General features: G+C 59.3%; 3 protein-coding genes across 3 annotated transcripts; all 3 read right to left on the bottom strand.

Annotated features, from left to right (window-relative positions):
- Positions 1–733: 733 nt before the first annotated feature.
- Positions 734–4,187, bottom strand: LOC141963288 (uncharacterized). Its single transcript, XM_074912481.1, has one exon. It carries the CDS (start codon positions 4,185–4,187, stop codon positions 1,350–1,352), a length of 2,838 nt encoding a protein of 945 aa, XP_074768582.1. The 3' UTR covers positions 734–1,349.
- Positions 4,188–7,957: 3,770 nt separating this feature from the next.
- CPN2 (carboxypeptidase N subunit 2) lies at positions 7,958–10,814 on the bottom strand. Its single transcript, XM_074912227.1, has 2 exons — positions 10,691–10,814; positions 7,958–9,803 (listed from the first exon to the last, which is right to left on the bottom strand). The coding sequence occupies exons 1-2, from the start codon at positions 10,700–10,702 to the stop codon at positions 8,157–8,159; spliced, it is 1,659 nt and encodes a 552-aa protein (XP_074768328.1). The 5' UTR covers positions 10,703–10,814; the 3' UTR covers positions 7,958–8,156.
- Positions 10,815–11,884: 1,070 nt separating this feature from the next.
- On the bottom strand, positions 11,885–15,136 carry LRRC15 (leucine rich repeat containing 15). The gene has a single exon (XM_074912196.1). It carries the CDS (start codon positions 15,134–15,136, stop codon positions 13,409–13,411), a length of 1,728 nt encoding a protein of 575 aa, XP_074768297.1. The 3' UTR covers positions 11,885–13,408.
- Positions 15,137–21,366: the final 6,230 nt, after the last annotated feature.

Raw genomic sequence — 21,366 nt, 5'->3', positions numbered from 1 at the left:
AAGGCGAGGAGCTGAAGAACTCCTGAAGACAGGAAATGCAACCCTGTAGTAACCAGGGTGATCAAAGCTGGGAGCAGCTTGCCTGCACAGGGCGAAGTCAACACTGAGCCTAGAGCAAACTAAACTACCCAAAGACTCAAACCAAGGAACAACCCCTGTGTTCATTGGCTCAAAAATCTCCTGGGCTAAAGCTTTCTGGTGAAAGTTTCAGCACTTTCTGCAATAGCAGAAATGCCACAGAAACAGCCACTTTTGTTTAAGTGTGGCACTTTCCTGGCCCTGTCAGCATCCCAGGACTGCAGAGGTGAAGGTGCACATCAGCCCTTCAGTTATGAGGGGAGTTAGCCCCTTCCTCCCAAGCTTCCAAAGAGCCAGCGTCCAGCCTGCAGATGGGCTCAGCATCAGGTGATGTTATGGTATGAGAACCACATGGCTGGCCATGCTCAGCCATGACTTCTGGAGAGGCCAGGGCAGGCAGCATCACAAAGAGGTTTGGGGACATGAGATTTAAGAGGGGAAAGAAAAGCATGTCTGCTGTCTCACTATGCTGCTGCACATTAGGCAGGTGTGCAACCCTGGTCCTACACCAGCCCCTGAGGGCTAGCACTGACTGGGGACCCCACACTCCAGCAAGCAACAGGAATCCCCCACACCAGTCACGGTGAGAACAGCCCTAGGATGAAAATAGTCCTCTCGCCAGCCCTTCAGTGCACAGCAGAGGTGCAGGGGAGACTTTAATATCAGTGAGGAGGAAAGGGGTCAGGGAGAGGGGAAGAGGTCAGAGTCCTGTGATGGACGTATGGGCACTGACACATCCCACAACACGACATGCCGAAGAAGCCGGTGTGAGGGGTGGGAAGCCTTGGGATGTCATTCCCCAAGGACTCCTTGCACCCTGCAGATAGGTACCTGCCAGGGATGGGGAGGAGATGCAGGCAGGAGCCCCGGCCAGACCCTGCAAGCAAGAGCGGGCCGTGCCCGAGGTCCAGCTTGGTCCCCTGCTGGCCGGGTGCGGGCTCTCAAGCATTTCGGTGCGGTGCCTCCGGGGCCACTGGCCGCCCTCGCTGCTCCCGGTGGCCCTGGCCCGGCGGTGGCAGCCACTGCCTGTGTCGGGATGCCATCTAGTGTCGCTTGGCAGAAGGGCCTGTCAGGCAGTGACGCCGTGCATAGTTTCCCCAGGCTCACAACACCTCCAGGGGTCAGCTGGGAGGCACCCCAAAACAGCCTGGGTGCTGGGACACCCACCCCGGGGGCACGGTCTGTACCCCAGGACATACGCACCCCATGGCCAGCACAGCTTCAGACCCCAAAGGAGGACGATGGGCATTGCCCAGGTCATGAAGCGAAGCTCACAGCGGTGCCAGGGCTTGCTCAGGGGGCCCGGGGGCAGCCAGGGCTTGGAGCGTCAGCAGCCTCACCGGTGGCACAGGGGGGCCCCGGCGGCGGGTGACTCGGTGCAGCAGAAGGGCGAGCCTCCCCCACAGCAACATGCAGCCTGCCTGCAGCGCCAGCGCGGCCAGGCCCAGGGCCAGGGACACCCAGCAGTGCCACGGGCTGGACCGCAGGGCGAAGCCCCAGGCACGATGGCTGCTGCGGGCCAGGGGTGGGGGAACCGGCCAGGGGCCCATAGGATCTGGCAGCGGGGGGACGGGAGGTGTCGGAAGCAGGATGGTGCTTGCAGGGCTGGGAGCAGGCCGGGTGCCAACCGTGGACAAGCCCCATGCAGTGGCATGGTCCTGCTCCCTGTCTGGCACGGGAGCATGGTGGGACGGGGAGTGTGAGGCCAGTGGGACCATGCCCGGCACAGCAGTCCTGGGGGGTGGCCAGAGTGCCTTGGGGGGGGCTGAGACAAGGGAGATGCTGGGTATTCCCCGTGGGATGGTGGCTGGCCTCTCTGTGGGCACCAGAAGAGCAGGAGGTACTTCTCTGGTGGTGGCTGCCAGTGGGCTGGTTGGCACCAGTGTGGTGGCAGAAGCTAGAGTGGGCAGTGCAGGCTCTGGACTGGTGGCCCCAGGAGGCTGTAGGCTTATGAAGGCTGGAGCTGGACACAGGCTGAAGGCCTCCTGTGGCACAGCTGGCAACGGGGTGTTGATAGAAGCCTTGGGCAGCATGGTTGATGATGGGGTGGCAATGGAGGCCTTTGGCAGCACATTTGGTGGTGTGTTGATGGAGACCTCAGGCAGCACAGTTGGTGGTGGGGTTGTGATGGAGACCTTCAGCAGCACAGCTGATGATGGGGTGGTGATGGAGGCTTTTGTCATCATGGTTGATGGTGGTGTGGTGATGGAGGGCTTGGGCAGCACAGCTGGTGATGGGGTGGTCATGAAGACGTTCGGCAGCACAGTTGATGATGGGGTGTTGATGGAGGCTTTTGTCATCATGGTTGATGGTGGTGTGGTGATGGAGGGCTTGGGCAGCACAGCTGGTGATGGGGTGGTCATGAAGACCTTCGGCAGCACAGCTGATGATGGGGTGGTGATGGAGGCTTTTGGCATCATGGTTGATGGTGGTGTGGCGATGGAGGACTTGGGCAGCACAGCTGATGATGGGGAGGCTTTTGGCATCATGGTTGGTGGTGGTGTGACGATGGAGGACTTGGGCAGCACAGTTGGTGATGGGGTGGTGATGAAGACCTTCGGCAGCACAGCTGATGATGGGGTGGTAATGAAGGCCTTAGATGGCACGGCTGGTGATGGAGTGGTGAAGAAGGCCTCCTTTGGCATGGTTGGCAATGTGACAGAGGTGGCCACAGGTGACAGCATGGTTGGAAGTGCCACAATGGGAAGGGCTGCCAATGACAGTGTGGTTGGTGCTGCAGTGGGCAAGGCTCCGGGTGACAGCAAGGTTGACATCCCTTGTGATGATGTGGAGGTAAATGGCAGAGATGGGGTAAAAGAAGCTGAAAGAAGCAGAGTATCTGGGCAAATTAAGCGGTCATCCCTCAGTGATGTCACTGCTTGTCCTGACAGGTGGGGTGGACTCTTGCATGACACTTGGGTGGACAAGTTGACCTTCTCCCTGTTGCCCAGGATCCAGCTGTGCAGGTAGTACAGGTTGCAGTCACATCTCCATGGGTTCCCACTCAGATACACTGAACTGAGCTTCTTCAGGGGGTCCAGGAGCCCTCGTGGGACACTCTCCAGCTGGTTCTTCCAAAGGTTGAGAGTTTTCAGATCTGGGAGAGAAGCAAACACCTCATCATCCAGAGCAGAGAGCTGATTTGTGTCCAGTTGGAGGTCCAAGAGCTTGCTGAGCCCAGTGAAGGCTCCTCTTGGCAGGGCTGCTAGCTGGTTGTGAGACAAGATGAGTTTGCCAAGAGATGTGAGGTTGGCAAAGATGCCATCTGGAAGTGTGGCCAAACTGTTCCTGCCCAGATCCAGTTCTCGCAGGTGTGGCATGATGTCAAAAAGACAGCAGGAGAGCTCCGTAATATGGTTTGAACCCAGAGTCAGCAGCTTCAGTTTTTTTAAACCAAAAAAGCCCTGAGGTGGGAGAAGCCTGATGAGGTTGTTGTCCAAAAGGAGTGTCTCCAGGTGAGGCAGGCTCCTCAGGAGCATGGGTGGCAGTTCCCTGAGCCTGTTCCTCTGGAGACTGAGCTCCAGCAGCCCCCACTGACTGTCTAGCAGCCCCTCTGGGAGGTCTTGCAACTCATTCTCATACAGCCGGAGGACTTGCAGCCGGTGGAGTTTGCTAAAGGCATCCCCAGGAAGCGTTGTGAGCCTGTTTCTAGACAGGTCCAGAAATGTTAGATTGACAAGAGAATCAAAAATGCCTTCTGGAAGAGAAGGGATTGCATTGATGTGCAGGGAGAGCTCTCCCAAATTTTCCAACCCATCAAACAGACCTTTGGGGATGTATCTGAGGTGGCTGTCTCTCAGCTCTAGCCTCTGCAAGCTTGGGAGGTTTTGGAAAGTGCCCGCAGCTAGTTCTTCTAACAAGGCACCAGAGATGTCCAAGTCCCTCAGCTTGTCCAAATTATCAAAGGCTCCAGGTTCAACTGTCTTGATCTTGTTGCCAATAAACAAAATCTTGATCAGGTTGGGCATGTACCTGAAGGCACCTTTCCTTATAGCAGTGATGCTGGTTTGCACAAAGATCATCTCAGAAATGAAGGGTTTTGCAATCTTTGGGATCTCTTTGACATCATTTCTTGTCCCTCTGTAGACCTCCTGGTAGTATTTGGGCATTTCATATGGATCTTCACCCAGGATTTGATCTTGGCATTTATGAGGATGGAAGGAGAGGAAGAAAAGGAAAAGGAAAAGGAAAAGGAAAAGGAAAAGATGGTACATTGTCCTGAAAAAGAGGTTTCAAAAACCAGTTATGAAGAACAAAAAAAATCTCTGTCCATAGCTCATGAACTGTGGTAGCACACTGTCGTTCAGCTCTCAGGACTCTTCTATTCACATATCATGACTCATTTTATGAGAAAGAGAGAGACCGTACAAGCCCACGTACACTGCATTTACAAGAGTTCACTGCCATTGGTACCGAGGGATGGAGACGAACGGGGAGCGAGCCAGCTCATGGCTCGGCACTGGGAGATGCTCCAGGGGGCAGAGGACTGGACAGTCTGTTCTCTGGCCCTTCTTCTCCCACATTTGGGCTGTAGGCTTGGCCTCTGTCTGGGTGAAGAAGGCAAAGTGCTGCTGCCCATTAGCACTGCCCCAGTGGGTCCAGTTACTCAGCAGGGCAACAGCCCATTCATGCAACAACAGAAGCAGTCAGCCCTGCGCTTGCTAATGAGGGATCAGCAAAGGTTCCAGGAGCCAGCCAAGACCAGATGACCTTGTTTACTGAGAATTTCCACACTGTGCTGGATGAACTTACTATTTCAGTTCAGGGGAATGATTTAAAACATTTAAAACATGGCTTCTAAGCATCTCCTTTTCAGGATTCTTGCTAATGGCATCATATTTTGGCCTTGGTTATGCACCTCTGTTAGATAGAAATGGTTAACTTGTGAACAGACACCAAGCTTTAGAGCAAGGTTCATTAAAGGACGATGACATTTCCACAGATAAACTCTTTAATACCTAACATTTAGGGCCCTGACCTGCAATTAGAAAGTGAAGTCACTGACGTACACCCACCAGTAGCCATGTAAAGTCCACTATTTCCATTGAGTTACCTGGAAACAGCCAGCTAACACATGAGCTGGGCTTTAACAGCTGTGAGCATTGTACTGGGACCATAGTTTCCAGCTTGTGATTCACAGCCCTGGGTGGGAGCAGGGGAAAGGGCTGTGGGTTGCTTCTTGGGTGTCCATCAAAGCTGACCATGCAAAAAAACTTATGCTGGGAGGTTAAATTTGCTATGAAAGGTGGGTTTTTTTGAAAAATGTTGAGAGGTCAGCAAATACAGGAGGTTGAAAGCCACTGGGTTGAAAGAGAAACCGATGGGAGGTATGTGCCAGCTGCCCCGCAGGGTTCCCCAGGGCAGAAGCTGCTGCTGATCTCTGCTCATCCTCACCCAGGGAGACTCGGGTGCAGGAGCCGGGGGTGTGGGTGCAAAAGTGCCTGCTCCACTTCAGCTGCAGGGGCAGCTCAATGGGTTAAATGCACAGGTGGGAATGGCTGGGCTGAGGGCATGCGGATGAAAATAAACAGTTCTGAACTGCAAAGCTCTTTTAAAAACCTCCCTCACGTTGTCTGGCTGTGGTGGACTTCAGTGTGGTCCCTTGCTTGGCCCACCCTCCAACAATGCAGGGACACAGAGGGACAGACCCAGCTCACGGCACTGCAGCCTCTCCTCCTCCTTACTGCAAGGAAACAATCAACAGTCCCCCAGAACCGCCCTTCCCGGCACATTTTAAATAGCAAAAAAAAGCATTTTGCATCACTTACTTGGCCGAGCACTTGGGAACGAGTCCAGCCACCGGAGTGAGCCCTGCCGTGTGAGGAGTGAGGCCACCAGACAGGGGGTTCCATCACCTAGCCAGCTCTTTATCCACAGCCCAGGCACAAGGCTTGGTTTTGCAAGGGGTCAGGGCAGAGGTCTGTGTGGGGAGATAAGGCACGCCCGGGTTGCAGGCAGCGAAGCTGTGCCCCCGGTGTGGGAGGCTGTTGCAGAAACTTCTCGGAGAGGATGCAGGCATGTACTCCCCAAGCGTTATCTGCTCGTGCCACTTGACTAGTCACATTCAGGGAAACCTGAAGATCTCCGGGACAGCCTGTTTTGTAGCTGACGGTCTCTGCAGTCTCATATCTCCACCAGTGTAAGCCACCAGCTTCACAGACAGCACCCCCGCCAACACAACAGAAAGGAGTTTTCCTATTTAAAGTAGCTGGCTGTTTCCTTCCTCAGGAATTGGCTTATGTAGCTAAAGGTGCTGCTCTGAAGCCATTTGTTTGAGCTTATAACAGGGTTAACGTCTGTGGCCAGACACACACTGACACCTGAGCTCTGGGTTCAGCCCCACGGCCGTAGGGCTGGGGCTGAGCGTTGTGCTCCCCTCCACCCTGGCACAAGCCAAAGACCCTCCCGCAATGATACCCAGGGCTCCTGGCCGGTGCAGGGCACCATGTGGGAAGAAACACCCTGTCTGATGCAAAGACTTAAAAGTGACAAGGCATCCATCACTTCCCAATGGATAATTGCACTAATTGCATTTAAATATTTCTTCTCTAGTTTCCTCCTGCTCTTAGTAAGGCTTAGCTTGTGCTTGACAGGCTTCACTATACCTTTCTTGGCAAATTTAAAAACACTCAAACTACTGCACATTTTCAGCAGCCTTACCCCTTTCCACTGTCAATGCCGGATGCATCCAGGTCCCTGCCTGGTGCCAGGCTGCTCCAGAGGCTGGAGGGTGGCAGGAACCAGTGTGCGTGAGGGGACAGAGCTCGCAGCAGGAGTGACACCCAGGCTGTGGTGTGGCAGCTGTGACAGTGTTTGGGGAGCTGCAGCCAGCCACAGCATCCCTGGTCCAGGCTTAGACGTGGCCACGCCAGAGTCACCTGGGAGATGGCTGCAGCACAGTGGCAGTCCCCTGTGCAGGGTGGCTGAGTGGAACTATGTCTGGGTGTGCAGCATTGCCCACCTGCCCTCCAGGAGCACGGGGCCAGCAGTCCAGAGCACGGCTGGGATCATCGCCCACTGCCGGGGAAGGTCAGGCTAACACCACACGGAGACTCGGCTCTGCTCCCGGCTGGGCAGCAGCAGGAAGGGGCTGGCAGAGACGCACAGCCCCAGGCGAGGAGCCCAGCTCCCCAGTCACTGCGGGAAGGCTGGCTCAGAGGCTGGCCAGGTGCAGGCAGGGCTCTCCCAGCATTGCCTGGCCCAGGAGATCCCAGGTCCCAGCAGCTGGGAGACGGTGTGGGAGCACCACACCACAACTCCGGGCATCAGCAGCCTGCTGGGCGTGCACCTTGCACACACACACACATACACACACCCACGAACACACACACGTGCATGCACACACACACGCTCTCTTAGCCCACCTTACCTGCCAACCCCTGAGCGGACAGTGCTGCTGGGACTTTGTGCCCCATCTCCATGGGTCCCTGAGCCTCTCTGGAGCAGATTGAGGGGCTGCAGGCCAAGCCCTGCCAGGGTGGGTTGGGGACCTGCCGGTGTGCAGCCCTGGGCTGGAGTCCCCGCTGCAGCCGCACAGCCCGTGCCCCTCGCCGGGCAGTCGGCAGCACTCGCCCACCCTTGGACACCCCACAGCAAACCCGTGCCCTGGGGTTAGGGCCAGGCTGCAGCTGGGCCTCTGCACTGCTGAGGGAAACGGGGCAGGAGGTGGGGCTGGAGAGCTGCAGCAGGCAGAGCTGAGCACCCCAGAGCGCGGCATCTTCCCACCGCCAGGCACCTGCAACCCTGCCACACCGGCACAGCCCCAGCCCAGTCCCCACCGGACCACAGTGACCTTCACCGCTGCCCCCAGATACACGGGCAGAGGCGGGGGAACAGTTTCCCCTCTCTGCCATGGGAACTGGTTGCACAGAAATAATACATACAGTTTAATTATCTTTGAAATACACAGGAAACGCAGAGCTGGAAGGATAAATACCACCAGGCCAGCTCTTGTGGAGAGGTTGGTGTTGGCTGATGACCGTGGTACGGGTAGTGAAGTGAGACGGGGTGCTGTTTCCCAGGCAGGTCCAGAGGGTGCCAATGCAAGAGCAGCGCAGAAGCAGGTGCCTGCCCGAGCCCTAGGGCACAGCAGGGGGACCTGGTGACGTGGCCTCATCCCCGTTCTGTGCTCTGACAAGGACGCTGACCTGCAGTGTGCCACAGCGGGAGTGCAGCACCCAGGCATCCTGGTACACCAGCCCTGGCCCCGATGTCTGCCTGGGAGGAGTAGGAGGCGGAAGGCGAAGGCTGAGCTGCTGGCAGCTCGTGGCATCGCAGGCCACGCTTACAGTGCCCTCAGCGTTGCTGTAGATGCACTGCCCCGGAGCATTCTTCCCCGGCTCCCCATCCCAGCCCTCCTCTGGGGGAATGCCAGGAGCTCCCGGGCACTCCAGCTGCCCCTGAGGGACCTCCATCAGGGACCGTCCCTGGAGAGCGGCCGGGCTGGCACAGGAGGCTTGCGCATGGATGAGGGGCTCAGCAAAGGTCTGGAGCCAGCCCAGGAGATAGGCGAGGCCGCAGTCACAGGCCCAGGGGTTGTTGGCCAGCAACACGTGTGCCAGCTCCTCGTTGGCATCAAAGAGCCCCGGGGGCAGGTGGGACAGGTGGTTGTGGACCAGTGCCAGGGTGGTGAGGAGGGGCAGCCCGGCCAGCAGCCCAGCCGGCAGGCTGGAGAAGTTGTTATGGCTCAGCTGCAGTGTCACCAGCCCCGCTAGCCCCTGGAAAACCCCAGCAGGGAGGTGGCCCATGGCGTTGTGTGAGAGCACCAGGGTCTGCAGTGCCGACAGATTGGAGAAGAGCTGCTGAGGCAGAGTCTCCAGCTGGTTGCGAGCCAGAGAGAGGTAGAGCAGGTGAGGGGTGCTGGTGAAGAGGGCGGCAGGCAGGGCGGCCAGGCGGTTACCCTCCAGGCTGAGAACTGTGAGGTTGGGAAGACTGGCAAAGATGTCAGGAGCCAGGCTGGCCAGGGCATTGTGCTGCAGCTGCAGCCGCTGCAGCCCCCCCAGTCCGGCAAAGGCGCCGGCTGGCAGCTCCTCCAGCTGGTTACCATCCAGGTGGAGCTCAGCCAGCCGGCCCAGAGCTCTGAAAGCACCAGGGCACACCTGTGCCAGCAGATTGTCACTGAGCTTGAGGAGGTGAAGGGCAGCAAGGGGAGACAGCAGTCCGGCTGGCAACTCGGTCAGGAGGTTCTGTGAGAGGTCCAGGGTCTGGAGGTGCTGGAGTGGGTGGAAGATGTTGGGAGGCAGCACCTCGATCTTGTTCCCTGCCAAGCGCAGCTCCTGCAGATGGTAGGTGGTGGTGAAGAGCCCTGGCTGCAGGGAGCGGATGGCATTGGCACCCAGGGAGAGCTTGCTGAGGCTGGGCAGCCCCACCAGCACCTCTGGGATGACTGCTGCCAAGGGGTTGCCTGACACTTCCAGCTCAGCAAGGCTGGGCAGCTCCTGAAAGGCGCCAGCCTCCAGCTCTTGGATGTTGTTGTTGAGGAAGACCAGCTTGGTGAGGGTGGTGCTGGAGCCCAGGGCTCCTCTGCGGATGCTGCTCAGGGCCGTCTCCACAAAGAAGAGATGGGTGACATTCCCCGGCAGGCCTGCGGGGATCTCCCTCATCTTCTCCTCCGAGCAGAAGACTTTGGAGGTGTCGTAGCACTGGCAGGTGGGAGGGCAGGGCAGGGGCAGCCCCCTCACCAGCAGGGACCCCAGCCCCAGCAGTGCATAGACCACCAGCCTGCACTGGAAAAGGAGCCAAGGCTCAGTCCCTGCCTTGGCGAGGCAGAAATCTGCACCCACAGGTGGGTGCTGCTGGGGGTGCAGCTCCTGCAGCCAGAAGTGCAATGGGAGCAACCTCTGGCACGCTGCACGGGCATCCCTCCAGCCCCAGTTGCCCACACCACCCCTTGCAAGAATGGAGAGCGCTTCCCTCCCAGACGTCTCCCTGCCTGGCTTGTGTGGCGTATCAGGGCTCTTCCTCTGCACCCCAGCCCACCCTGTGACAACCAAAGGTCCCCATGTCCTGCAGAGCAGCAGCCAAGGTAGGACCCATGTGGTCCCACGGGGGTCTTGGGGGAACTTGTGGCCTTGCAGGATGTCTCCACGGGCACAAAGCTGGGCTCTGGGGTGGAGAAGCATGTGAAGCATGGGGATGGGCTGCACACACTGGGTGATGGGGACAATGCTGCAGGGCTGCTCTGTGCTCAGTGACAAAAGAAGTGGGCTCCAACAGTTGCATTTCTAATTGCCCATCAAGTACTTCTTTCTCTTCAAGCAACCGGAGCAGCATCAGACCTGCCCAAGAGGTATTCAACTTGACCAAATGCCTGTTCACAGCCCACAGGAGGCACTTCTTGAGGCGGTGGCCTCTAAACCTCTGCCAGTCCCTCCCTACTTGGGATACATGCCAGTGCTGCCCCGTGATGGGGGATTCTGCCCACCCCACAGCAACGCGCACCTGACAAAACCCCCGCGCAATTGGGGCTGTCCTGGACTTACACCAGCACTCAAGTACAATGTTGGGCTTGGCTTTCCCTTCCCACCATCTCACTTGTTTTCACCAGAGCCAACAGTATCTCCCACCCATCCCTGGCCCCCCAGACTACCCGAGGAGCATGGCCACCACTTACCGAGCATGGCATTGTGGAGACTGCCACCAAACCTGCGGCAGGTTTGCAGGGACGCTGCTCGCCAAGATGGGACAATATTTTCTGGGGCGGATGGGAAGCTGGCTGATGAGCTGTTCCTGCTGGGGCGGAGCTGCCCCTTGCTGCTTATCGGCAACAACAACCCGTGTCCTTGGAGTGCTTCAAAAAACAACCCGGCCCCAGAGGGACTGGAGGTGAGGCCAGAGGCAGCCGCCAGCAAGGATCCTGGCAGGGAAGCGAGGTCCCAGCCCCGGATGTCCACTGGCCTGGGGACGGTGGCAGGGTGCTGCTGTCACAGCTCCTACACCAAGCTCAGCACATTTGTTTCCAGCCACCCCCCAAGAGACCCCCTGGATTTTATTAAATCTCACTGAGAAATGGTGCTAGCAGGCATCTCCTGCACAAGAGAGAGGGCAGGCACAGCTTAGCAAGGCAAAGCAATGCCGTGGGGAAGGGACCACTCTGGGACCATCTTGTTGAAATGCACCAGATGTTTTGCAGCCTGTGACGTGCACCCAGCCAGTGGTGGGCTGGCCAGAGGGACCTAAGGACCACCAGGACTCCCTGGGAGCTTGCAACCTGCCTGGGGGAGCAGCATACACCACCTTAAGGGCTGCCTTGCCTGTGTTGTAACGGGCTGTGGTGGTGGCAGCCAGGGGCAGGAGGAGGGACACTTAGGTGCACTCAGCCAGACTGATGGAGCAGACCGTGGTGCACAAACTCAGCTGGCACAAGCCAGAGGCAGCTCTGAAGGGAGTCGAGAGAGCTCCCCACCACCCTGGGTGGTGCTGGGTCAACCCTGGGGGCTCTGCTCCAGGGAGCGGACTGCGCAAGAGGCAGTCAGTGTCTCCATCGAGGACCTTGCTGAGGTCTCAGCTCACTCTCCCAAAGCCATCCCACTGCTGTTCAATGGCTGAGCCTTCCTTACTCCTTCACCCCAGGCTGGAGCCCAGTGACCAGCACAGGCTCTGTGACCACAGCCCACTAACCCTCTCCCAGCCCCACCAGCCTGGATGGGCTTTTCCTCAACACAAATAAAATCTCTCCAGAGTGGAAATCAATTGCAGCTCCTGTCCCTGCTGGGTCATTCCCTGGCTCCGCACTGCTGAGGAGAGAATAAACAGCTCTTGGCACTGGGGGCGGTCAACTGCATTTTAATGGAGAGGTCACAGAGCATCACCCAACAGCCCCACGGCACAGTTTCATGTCTCCCGCCACAGTGTGGGTCTCATCCCAGAGAAGCATCCCATCATGTGCATGAACGTAGGACTGCTTGTGCCAGCACTGGTTCCTAGGGTGCTGTGAGTAGCCAGCACTATGGGGTGCACACCAGGTGTGACCCTCATCCCATGGCAGTGATCTCCAGGCAGCCTGGCACCGCTGCACCACACCCAGAGGTGAGCTGGACCTCTCTGGCCGTGCCACAGCTGGAGGAGGCAGGGTGGCCACTGGATGCAGGGGCTGCGGGGGGGGTGTTACAGCACCCACCTGCAAATTGCAGAGCAGCCAGTGCTTGCTGACATCCCCCCACACTGTGCGCTGCCAGCGTCCCCACTGCCTGAGGACTGTGAGCAGGCAGCAGGACTGGGCACGTACAGGAGGACACTGGAGGGAGGAGGAGGAAGAGGAAGAAGCTTTGCCAGGCAGAGCAGGCTGCTCACTAGCTGGTGAAGCGTGCACGAGGGTATTGAGGCAGCGAGGACCAGGGATGGGGTGTAGCAGGAGCAGCCCTGGGGCACAAGCACAGGAACCTCCCCCAGCCCTGGCAGACTTCACACCCATCGTCCCACCCCTATAATTCCCCCACAGTGGGGGCCGGTACAAGCCCCCCAGCCCCCTGCGGGGTTGGGACAGGGTACTGCAGGCACAGCCACAGGAGGGTTGGCACCAGTGTGCAGCGAGGGCTCAGGGGCTGCCGCTGCACCCAGACGCCAGCATGCTGCCCCGCGGCTGTCCTGGCAGGAGATGCACAAGGGCGTGGGGAGCAGGAGGCTGGCTGTGGGAGCAGAGGAAGATGCTGGCTGTGCTCTGGCCTGCCCTGCCTGTAGGCAGGGAGGGCAGCTTGGACGCGGCCAAGTCACTCAGGGTGTGCCACCCTAGCAGTCCTGGCAGCCCTGTCCCACGGGGATCCCTGCCCGGACACAGGAGAGCTACAAAGCAGCACAAGGACCTGCCGCTCTGCCGGGGGCGAAGGTGCTCGCTCAGCTCCTGGCCCTGCGTGAGGGCCAGCGCCTGCCTGTCCAGGCAGGGCCAGAGGCTGAAGGCAGGGCGGTGGCGGGGGAAAGATGGCGAGGAGAGGCAGCCCTGGAGGGGACGATGCAAGGTGAAGGATGGGGAAGTCCTGTTGTTTGGGGTAAGCACCATCATGGCCAGGCTGTGGCTCCCTGCTCAAAGGGCTCCACTCAGCACCCTGCACCCCAGCTGCTGGCCCCTGGACAGGGAATGAGCACAGAGGCTGCACTTGGAGGCAGGAGGGGCTGGGGACAGAGGGTAGACATGGGAGGTCACCCAGACGGGATGCCCTGCTGCAGAGCAGGGACAGGACAAAGCAGAGCAGGACAGGGGACTCGCAGCACACAGGGTGGTGCTGGCTCATCCCAGTCAGCAAGGGCAGCTGATGAAGAGCCACTGTCATGCCCCTTGGCCCCATGGGGAGGGGATGCCCCATCAGCACTGCTCCTCCCAGGGTCTGCAGGGTGCTCAGGCTTCATTGGGTGCCTTCATCCTCATGAGCACAACATGGCTCTTCTTCCTACAGCCATAGACCACCAGCGCCACCAGAGCAGCGAGCAGGGCCACACAGACCAGCACGATGACCGCCACCACCACCCCACTCTGCATGCGCGTCAGCCCCCACCACCCCCTCTCCTCTTCCTCCTCCTCCTCCTCCTCTTCCTGTGGGGAGACTGGCAACCCCATGGGGGGCTCCGTCCAGGCACCCTCTGGCAAAGCCACCTCAGAGGGGCGAGCAGGGAGCAGGGTGCTGGGATGGGGGGAGGCAGTGGGGAGCTGGGGGTCAAGGAGCTGGTCCCGCGGCAGCCCAGTAATGGGGGTGCCCCGCAGGGCAGGGGGCTGGGCACACAGGGGGGGAGTGTCGCCCACCTTGTGGGGGTTGTCCTCCAGCCAGCCCCGCAAGGGCAGGATACCCTCATCACAGCGCCAGGAATTGTTGTGCAGCTTCACCTCTCGCAGGGTGGCCAGGGGGGAGAAGATGCCAGCTGGCAGGTACTCCAGGGCGTTGGAGTGCAGCTGCAGGTGCCGCAGCCCTGGAGTGGACCCGAAGAGGCCCCGTGGCAGTGCCTGAAGCTGGTTGTGGTGAAGAGAGATGTTCTGCAGCTTGGGCAGCCCCTCCAGTGCCCGGGCATCCAGGCGGCGCAGGGCATTGGAGTGCAGGGACAGCTCCAGCAGCTCCCCCAAGCCCCGGAAAGCCCCCGGAGCCACCGAGCGCAGCCGGTTCTTGCTGAGGACCAGGAGCTGCAGCTGGGTGAGGTTGCTGAAAACAGCAGTGGGAAGGGTGGAAAGCTCATTCTCATAAAGCCACAGCTCCCGCAGGTTGGGCATGGGCCCAAAGGCGCTGGGGGAGATGTCCCGCAGGCGGTTGACATGCAGAGTGATCTTGGCAAGGGCTTGCAGGGGCAAGAAGACGCCACTCGGCAGGGCGGTGAGGAGGTTGTTGGACAGGTAGAGCTTCTGCAGGTTCCCATTGTGCACGAAGAGCTCCGGGGACAGTATCTCCAGCTGGTTCTGGTGCAACCCCAGCTCCTGCAGCTCCGGCAGCCCATCGAAGGCGCCTGCTGGGATCTGCCGCAGCCGGTTCTCATAGAGCCGCAGCACCTGCAGCCGCGCCAGCCGCTCGAAGGCCCTGGGCGGCAGGCGGTCGATATTGTTCCTGGCCAGGTTGAGCTTGGTGAGGCTGGTAAGTTGGTTGAACACCCCCTCGTTCAGCTCCTGCAGGTTGTTTCCGTGCAGCTGTAGCTCCTTCAGGTTGCTCAGGTGGGCGAAGTGGGAAGGCTCAACCTGGAGGATCTGGTTGCTGGAAAGGAGCAGAGACTCCAGCTTGCCCAGGGGCTCAAAGACCTGCACAGGGAGCTCCTGCAGCTTGTTGCTGGCCAGACTGAGGTAGCGCAGGTCGGGCAGGTGCTGGAAGGCCCCAGGGCTGATGCGCGACAGGTTGTTCTTCTCGATGCGCAGCCCAATCAGCAGGGAGGCGTTGCCAAAGGACGAGTCACCCAGCTCGGTGATGCGTGTGTTGATGATCTGGAGGGTCATGGCGTTTGCAGGGATGGGGCTGGGGACCGTGGTGATGCCGGTGCCGGAACACTCCACCTGGGCAGTGCGGACACACTGGCACTGCTCTGGGCACTGGCCACTGGCCAGCTGGATGCCCAGCAGCAGCAGCAGACACCACTGCCAGCCTCCCTGCTCCATTGGGCCTGCAGCAAAAACAAAGGAGGGCAGCTCAGTCCCTACAATTTCCCAGCTCCCAGGGCCACAGCCAGGGATGGGTGCTGCTTTTGCCCAGGAAAAGGCCACAGAGGCCGTGGCCATCCTGCCCTCAGCATGGCAGTGAGGCAGAGGACGGGTGAGGAAGGCTAGGAGAAGGCAGGGCTGGGCACAGCCCAGGCAGGAGTACAGAGTGGGACAGAGCCGGGGCCACAGCGCCTGGCGGCCATACCACAGCTATTAGTGGCATCCCTGGCGTCCCCCTTGCTTGGCTCTTCCAGCAGCCAGGAGTGTGGTTTCCTGTTTTGCAGCAAGCGCGGTGAGCTGCTACCAGTGGCACTGGCCTCCTGGCACCAGCAGGCAGCTGAGACCTTCAGCAGAGCCAGTCTGTGACACCCGCAGCCAAGAGGGTCCTGGGGATGCTTGTGGGGGCAGGAAGAAGGGTGCTGCCCCCAGCACCCCCAAGCACCCTCCTGGCTCTGCCTGGCAGTAAGCAGAGCTGAGCTCCTGTGGCAGAGCCAAGAGCAGGGCAGGCTCTCGCTGCCCAGGTATGCTTTCACTCCAACCCTGCAGGAGCCTGGGTCAATGGGACCCTCTGCCAGGTCCCCAGCCCAGGCTGGGTACAGGGGTGGCCCTGCTTGCAGACCATCCCCAGCAGAAAGTCTCAGCCCTGACTGATCTGGGCTGTGAGGGCAGGGTACCCAGTGTTGGCACCTGTATGCAGGCTGGTCCCAGGAGTAGTGTCCAGGGAACCCTCGAGCCTCAGGGGACTGAGGGGTTTACAGCAGGGCCCTCCATCACCCCACAAGCATGGCCACCGTGGACACCCTCTCCTTCCTCCTCTGGCCTGGGAGCTTCCTCCCTCCCTAGATTAAAACAGCAGCCTGGTGCCAAGCTGGCATGGAGCAGCCCCCCACTAACAGCTTTGAGCAGCACAAGGGAGGGAGAAAATCCACGTTTCCCCTGGCCCTGAGCATGGCTCAGCCAGACAGACAAGTTCAGCAGTGCATGGGTATGGGCACAGTGTCCCGGCTGGCACAGCACCCCAGGGTGCTGGGTCACAGCCCCTGCCCCCCGCCCCGGGCTCCCTCCAGGGAACATGCTTACACGCTGGCTCTCCGGCAGGGAGGGAGGAACCATCCACAAGCCAGCACAGTTTATGTTTCCCATATGGAAACAATTTGCATCCAAGAACAGCTTCGTTTATAGCGAGCCATTTATAAACTTCCCCAAACACTCTGAACATCAAAAGCCCAGCTCATGTCACTCCCTCGTAAGGCAGCTCAGAGAGCATCCACGCTGGAGCGTCCTTCAGGAAAGACAGCTGAAAACAATTTATCTCCTCTTTTCTTCTAGGGACAAAAAGCTTACAGACCAAGCAGCTGAATATTCCCTACTGCTCAGCCCCACAACATCCCACTGCTCCTAACCTCAGCCCCCCTAAAGGTTACTTTTCTCCCCTTAATTTTCTCTGTTGGTTATTTCAGATAGGTCGCCTGTGCAACTATTTCAACTCCCACAGTGCCTGAGTGGTGTCGCTTTTTTGGAGAGCCCTTGCAAGACAAACATCTCCATCAAATCAAAAGATGCTGAACATGCAGATCCCACCACCGAACCACCACCACCCCTCAGAGCTGCCCAGGGAGTCCCCTGGGCCCGGGGCCACTCACAGGGCTGGTAGAGGAGAAGAGACTCACCCGAGTGTCCTGCAGCCACAAGCGCCGAGCAAGCACAGCTCTGTGCTGGCAAGAGAGCCGAGTGTGGTTCATGCTTCCCCTCCCAGTATATAACCCGTCCAAATCAATGAATCAGCACAGGGGCAGCGTCGGGGTTAGGGAAAGCGCTGGAGCAGAGCTGCTTCCAACTCCTGTTTCCTCGGCAAACACAGCAATAGTCTCAAGGATGAAGTTTTGGGTTTCCCTCTCCTGAACCCCAGTGCTCTTGTTTGAAGACAAGCAGATGGCCCCGTGAACGCACTGCTCATGTCAGCCAGCACCCAAGTGGCAGCTCAGTCCCCTGGTTCCTGGAGCGACATGACTGGGTGACCTGGCCCATGGGGGCAGGCGAGGCAAAGCCAGGTCCCTGGGCACAGTCCTGCACTTCACTGTCACACATTCACACCCGGGCTGCTCCACGGCATCGCCTCAGCACATGCACAGTGCTTGCCTCCCTGGCTACAGCTTCTGCAAGTGCCAGGACCTCTGGCTGTGCCGCAGGCCAGGGCCAGCAGTGCAGGCAGCCCCCAGCACCCCAACCCCGCCCAGGGCCACAGCTCTGGTTCACTGCCCCCAGCCACTGATGCAAACGGGCCAGGAACCAACAAGCTCTGCCTCACAGGCACCTCACCCAGCCCAGCCTGGGAGTGGGCACCAAGCAGGGGTCAGAGGCATGACTAATGCCAGCCAGAGGCCAGGCTGCTTCAGAGAGCCCCCGGCAAGCCAGAGCGCTTCCCACCAGCACTGCCATGCCTGCCAGTGCTGAGAAACCCCCTCAACTCCAGTCACAGGCAGCCTTACAACCCCAAAACAGCACATGCTGCCACCTCCCAGGGGCTGCCGTGGCTGTGCCACAGCCCGCACACTGCCCATCCTCAGCAGCCCTGACACATGGGTGATGGAGTCCAGCACCCAGCAGTGTCTGGCAGGCTGGGTACAAGCCCATCCCACCCACTTGTTTAGGGCACCTGCTACCACCCTTCCCGTACCTCCTCCAGTCCATGTGGGTGCACAGGGTTTCCCCTGGTCCCCACGGCCCAGCCCATGTCCTCCCCCCGTCCCTTTCCTGGGCAATCCCAGTCCAGCAGCTGCTGGGAACGGATATTCGGGAGGAAGCAGCTAAGGCAAGCCAGCACGTGTGGCCCGTTTGGGCTTCCCAGAGCTGGAGCAGCCCTGTGCTAACCACGGGGCAGCTGGTATTTTCCTGACCATGTCTAATTCCATCTCAGCCCACCCATGTTTCCACCAGCCGCAGCAGCCCCTGCTCAGGTCCCAGCCAGCACTAACAAGCTGCTCAAGATGGGAATAGCACGGGACTGCTGCCGGAGAGGCGGGAGGAAGGCTGCTCCATCCCCATGCTGCAGTGGGTCCTGCCGTGCCACGAGGGGTGGGAGAGCACAGGGCAGTGCTGGGGACAGGGACACTCTTCAAAGAGGGGACCAGACATCAAACTGCAGGGATGGAGAGGGGAATATCCAGCCAGACTCAGAGGAAGGTGACAGGGATCGTGGGAAGAGGGTAGGGAGTGGGGCCACAGCCAGAGGCAACCACTCCTGGTATGTCAGATTGTATGGGGGGCCTGGCTGCCATGGGACATGCTGGATGGCCATGGACCCCTCCCTGGCCGTGGAGCGAGCACCGAGGCTGGGGCTACCCCCAGCCACGCTCCCTGCCCAGGCATTTGGTCATGGAGAAGGGGCATTCTGAAACCACCACCCACAAGTGCTTTAGCCCACGCTCTGTTGACACAGCAGATTTTCCCAGCACTGTGGTTCCCAAAATAACCTCCTCGCTTCCTTGACAGCAGTGCAGCTGGAGGTCAGGCAGTGGGCTTGGATGCTGCCCGCTGCCTGCAGCCCTTGCAGGAAAGCAGAGCTCTCATGGCCTTATCTCACTCTTATCGCCGGCTCTGTCTGCCTGACGCCAGCGCCAGCACTGCTGGGTTCCTGCCTGCTCTGACTCATCCCAGAAGCACACAGCTTTTCAGCAAGGCAACACAGAAATTAAACCCCAGCACTTCCGAAAAACCACCACCCGAAGCCCAGTCCACAGAGGAATGTCAGACTCAGCTGCTTCCAAGCAGCGGTGCCCCAGGCGGGAACAAGGATGAAGTGGTTGGTACCCTCAAACACTCTGCCCCCAGGAAGGGGGGTGGTCAGGTTATGGCCATTACAGCCATGCAGAGTGCCCAAAGTTTCAGAGGAGCTCAGACAACAGCCCTGTCAAAAACCCAGCTGCCTCTGCCCAGGCCTAGGGAACTTGGCTCCTGCTCCTGGCTCAGAAGAATGAATCTGTTTTCAAGACATGCCTAAAAATAAAGTAAGGCTGAGTAACAACTCAAGCCTGTGCACCGCACCCGCAGCAGAGAGGGAGCCACTCCCGGAGGTGAGCGCACAGGAGCTTGCCCCAGGCTATGCACAAGGGAGAGAAGCAGCCGGTGTGAGAGCTTGAGACAGCAGCATGGACACGCTCTGCACATCTGGAGGGGAGAAACAGTTCCTCGAGACAGCATGTGGATGTGAGTGAGGGTGAGGTAAGTGTTTTGCAGAGGGAGGATGCTCTGCATAACTGTGAGCTCACATGGTGCTGGATGGCGTGGAGCAAGCCTCGCACCGCAGGAAAGCCCCAGGGTCCGGCAGTGCTCTGGGAACCTTCCCCACCTCCAGCTGCACTGGCCAGAGAAAGGCTGAACCTCCCAGTCCAAGCCTGGGATGGCATGGAGTCACTGCCATGTCCCTATGCCTCTAAGGGGAAGATGGACCCCAAGGGAGGGCATCTGCCAGACCCTGTGTCCCCATGAGATAGGACTGGCAGCGGAATCTGTGCTCAGGGCTGGACTGGGTGGCAGCTCCTTCCCCCAAAGCCCCCAGCCCTCCTCCTCTGCACAAGCACAGTTTTCTCATCCCTCACCAAAGGCAGTGGCTGAATGCCATAGTGAAGGAAAAGCCAGAGTGCATGGTGCTGCCTCACAACCCCTCTGCTGCCGGCAGCCACTGCCCGGGCTGGAGGTGCCCTTGCACCCGAGAGCCCCCAGCACTTTCTGCAGGCATTTCTCCACCTGCTGCTGAGCCCACAGGAGGGCTGAAGGTCCTGGGGCAAGTAGTCCCAGCTAGCACTACCCCTTGCATTTTGACATAACCCTGCCTAGGGCTTCTGAAGGTGGGCAGGGCCAGAAGCAGGCAACCCTTGGCCACACTCTCTGAGCCACTAGCATTTAATGCAGTCTGGGTTCCCAGTGCCACCACAGCTCCTGTCTGTCCTGTGACCTCTCACACAAGCCCCAGTGCTCCCCCACACCAAGCTCTGCCCCAAAACACAACCGGCCAGAGAGGATCCAGAAGCCTCAGAACAGGAGTGTCACCAGTTTTTGGGGAGGTCTGCCTCGCTCCCGGACAGCGGGACTGTCCTGGGTCTGTCAGTGCTGGCACACCTCCAGCGCATCCTCACAGCAGGGGTGGTGGACCCAGCAAAGCAGAGCAGCTCTGAATCACCAAGGGACTTGAGACTGCTTGGAAAAAATCATGTAATTGCTAAAATTAGCAGTTTGTGGGCTTGGCTGGGAGAGTGCATTGCTCATCTGCCAAACAGCTGAGCACACTCACCCACACCGTGCTGCTGCACAGCCCAGCAGTCCCAGTTCCCCCCAGCGCTCGCCTCAGCCCCTGCTCCCCTCACACCTCCAGCTCTAGCTGAAATGGCCCCCCTGGGAAGGATGGGACATCCGCAGACCCCACTGTTGCCCTCAGCACAGGGCTGGGACCCCCCTCACTTATTTTACACTGCTGCAAAGTGCTCACCACACAAAGAAACCCCCACGGTGGCCCCCAGTGCTCGCTGAGACTGGCTGTCCCAGGGCATCGGGCCAAACTCTGCTGAAGCAGAGGAGGGGGGTGGAGGGTTGGGCCAGGGGCCAGAGGAAGGGGTCCCCTCAGTGCTTTAGCACAGACACCTCCAGGCCTGAGTCCTGCAGCAGGACACACAGACTTGAGCCAGAGCTGATGGATGAAGGAGAGTACATTCATCCCTCAGGCACCAGTGCTGGGGCCCCCCCATCAATTAGAGAGGCACCAGCAGCCCCTTCCCCACCACACGCCCACTCTAAGCCTTGAGGAGCCCAGAGAGCTCCTCCATCGGGCCAGTGAGCCAGCTCCTTGCGGCATTTTCAGCTCCCTGCTTGACGAATGCAGGGCCAGGGCTGCCTTGCTGCTCACAGCCACAGGATGCCACCTCTGCATCTGCCCCAAGGGATGGGGACATGTCCTGCCTTCTCTGGGAAAGTGCATGTGCAGGGTGGGAGTTTTGGGAAGAAGCAGAGGCCCTGGTCTCTCCAGAATGGGGTGCAGGGCTGGCCATCAGACTAACCTCCATCCAAGCACCAGCACAAGACCCATCACAACTCCCCTGGAGCTTGAGAAAAATGGCATTTAGAATCTCCAGCACAATCAGGACTTGCTCAGGCAGCAGAACTGTCGTCTTCAGGCTCGGCCCTGGCCCAAGCGC

This window comes from Athene noctua, chromosome 8 (assembly GCF_965140245.1).
Source record: "Athene noctua chromosome 8, bAthNoc1.hap1.1, whole genome shotgun sequence".
Taxonomy (NCBI): Eukaryota; Metazoa; Chordata; class Aves; order Strigiformes; family Strigidae; genus Athene; species Athene noctua.
The sequence above is the reverse complement of the archived record's forward strand: the minus strand, read 5'-3'. Positions and strand labels throughout refer to the sequence as shown.

Coding starts and splice junctions, on each gene's coding strand:
- LOC141963288 (XM_074912481.1), bottom strand. CDS start 4,187: ATGCCCAAATACTACCAGGAGGTCTACAGAGGGACAAGAAATGATGTC.
- LRRC15 (XM_074912196.1), bottom strand. CDS start 15,136: ATGGAGCAGGGAGGCTGGCAGTGGTGTCTGCTGCTGCTGCTGGGCATC.